This window comes from Gregarina niphandrodes (genome assembly GCF_000223845.1).
Source record: "Gregarina niphandrodes unplaced genomic scaffold scaffold00838, whole genome shotgun sequence".
Classification (NCBI taxonomy): domain Eukaryota; phylum Apicomplexa; class Conoidasida; order Eugregarinorida; family Gregarinidae; genus Gregarina; species Gregarina niphandrodes.
Genome location: NW_011646110.1, coordinates 1 through 1,691, shown reverse-complemented (window position 1 = coordinate 1,691; position 1,691 = coordinate 1). Strand labels below are relative to the sequence as shown.

General features: G+C 50.1%; 2 protein-coding genes and 1 non-coding gene across 3 annotated transcripts; 1 reads left to right on the top strand and 2 right to left on the bottom strand.

The window, feature by feature from the left end:
- Positions 1–353: 353 nt before the first annotated feature.
- GNI_235100 lies at positions 354–426 on the bottom strand. The gene has a single exon. It is a non-coding gene; the product is annotated as a tRNA-Val (tRNA).
- Positions 427–581: 155 nt separating this feature from the next.
- On the bottom strand, positions 582–1,094 carry GNI_235090 (60S ribosomal protein L13; the record flags this gene model as incomplete). Its single annotated transcript, XM_011136428.1, has 1 exon — positions 582–1,094. One exon carries the CDS (start codon positions 1,092–1,094, stop codon positions 582–584), a length of 513 nt encoding a protein of 170 aa, XP_011134730.1.
- Positions 1,095–1,150: 56 nt separating this feature from the next.
- On the top strand, positions 1,151–1,523 carry GNI_235080 (hypothetical protein; the record flags this gene model as incomplete). The annotated part of the gene is made up of 2 exons (XM_011136427.1): positions 1,151–1,372; positions 1,413–1,523. Coding segments are annotated over 2 exons (333 nt in total), but the record flags the coding sequence as incomplete, so codon positions are not given.
- Between the last annotated feature and the right edge of the window lie 168 nt (positions 1,524–1,691).

Below are 1,691 nucleotides of genomic sequence, written 5' to 3'. Positions count from 1 at the left end.
AAGTTTGTGAACCATTCGTCGCAGGCCAATTCCGTATCCGGAATTGGTTCTAATTTGATATGTGCTTCAGCCAACGTTTCATTAGCCAGGCTTTGTTGGTTGTTCGCAAAGTGGTACTGGTTGGTCACCATTGCTTGCAGCAATTCGTGCTGTTGCTTCATCATCGCCGCTATGATGTCTTTGAAGTCTGTCATGTCGTTTTGAGCTGTCGCCATGTTTTGTTAAGGGCTACTAGTCCGGTCTCAAAAAGTGTGTGTTTGTACACACACGGTATCTATAAGGCTATTTCACATTACTGTCCTATTGAGTGTTGCTGAAACTCGAATATGGCAAGTGAGCCGAAAAAGAGAATTAACGGTCGGCGAGAATTGAACTCGCGATCTTCTGCGTGTTAAGCAGACGTCATAACCACTAGACCACGACCGCGAAAATGTTGAATGTGTTGGAGCATGCTGTATATGGGCGATGGAGATAGGACGGGTAAAGCCACCAAGTTTGTGCTGCGAAAAAAATGTCGGCAGAGAATGACGGTGAGTATAAAGGGAAAGGCAAGTTTTGGTGGAGCAAAAACTCGGAGTGACTTAGTTGACGACGACAGATCTGTTGAATCTGATCTTGTTGTCGATTTTGTAGGTAAATTTCTTGTCCTTGACGTCGGCCTGGAGAGTGTCAGCAGGGACACCATTGGCGGCGGGTCTGGGTTTGCTGGCCTTTCGGGGGAAGACGACCAGTTTGCTCATGTATTCCTTCAACCTTTCAACGTTTCTGTCGAAGCCCTCTTGGTTCTTGTTTACGCGGCGTACGTCACTGGAGATGCCGATGGTGCGAGCGCGGGCGGCAGTGAGTCCGACAGCCTTGAGCTCCTCCACAGTGAATCCTCGGCCGGCCCTGGGGCGGAAGTTGTACTTTTGGGAGCAGCATTGGACAATGGGACGGAGTTTATTGATGGGCGCAAGTCCGGCGGCGGCGACCTTCTTCTGGCGGGCAAGCCGTCTGCGCTGCTTGCGGGCGGGTTGGTTCAGCCACGTCTTGAAGAGAGGATGGACATCCTTCTTGAATTGGTAGCAAGGGATGCTGTGGTTACCTTTCACCATTATGTCACCTAAAAATAGGAGGGCAAAAAAAACTCTGGGGTCGTTGCTGTCTCAATATGGCCCCACGATGCCCCAGACTCGACCTTATTGGCGAGCAGCCACACCTGAATGACTTCCGCACACGTGTGCTCAAACTACAGAAATACGTTTCCTACGACCACGTCTTTGCCGCATACAGAAATGACGAGGAAACCGGCTGGTTCATGAAAACCAAACCTCTCAAGAACCCACAACGCACCGAGCTAGAAAAGGCTCTCAGCCTACAACACATTCTGCAAGTAATTCATCCACGTCGCAAAACCCACCCATCTATTTCAGAATAACGATGCTACAAAAAGACGCCAGAAGCTCAAACCCAAAGACTATGACCATCTCGCCAATGCCGTGAGCAGAGCGTTGCCTATTCCGGATGTTCTGGCAAAGAAAAATGTAAGCTACATTACGCTACCCACCGCTTCGCTTTAGTCACTTGAAAAAAGGCCGAAACTCCAAGGAGATATCGAGAACCTGAAAGCTGCGCTCAGGAGCTCAGAAGCTCCTCCTCCTTCCGCAGCTGGCATTTCTAATTGACGGGATCCTCTCCCCCCCCCCCCCCCC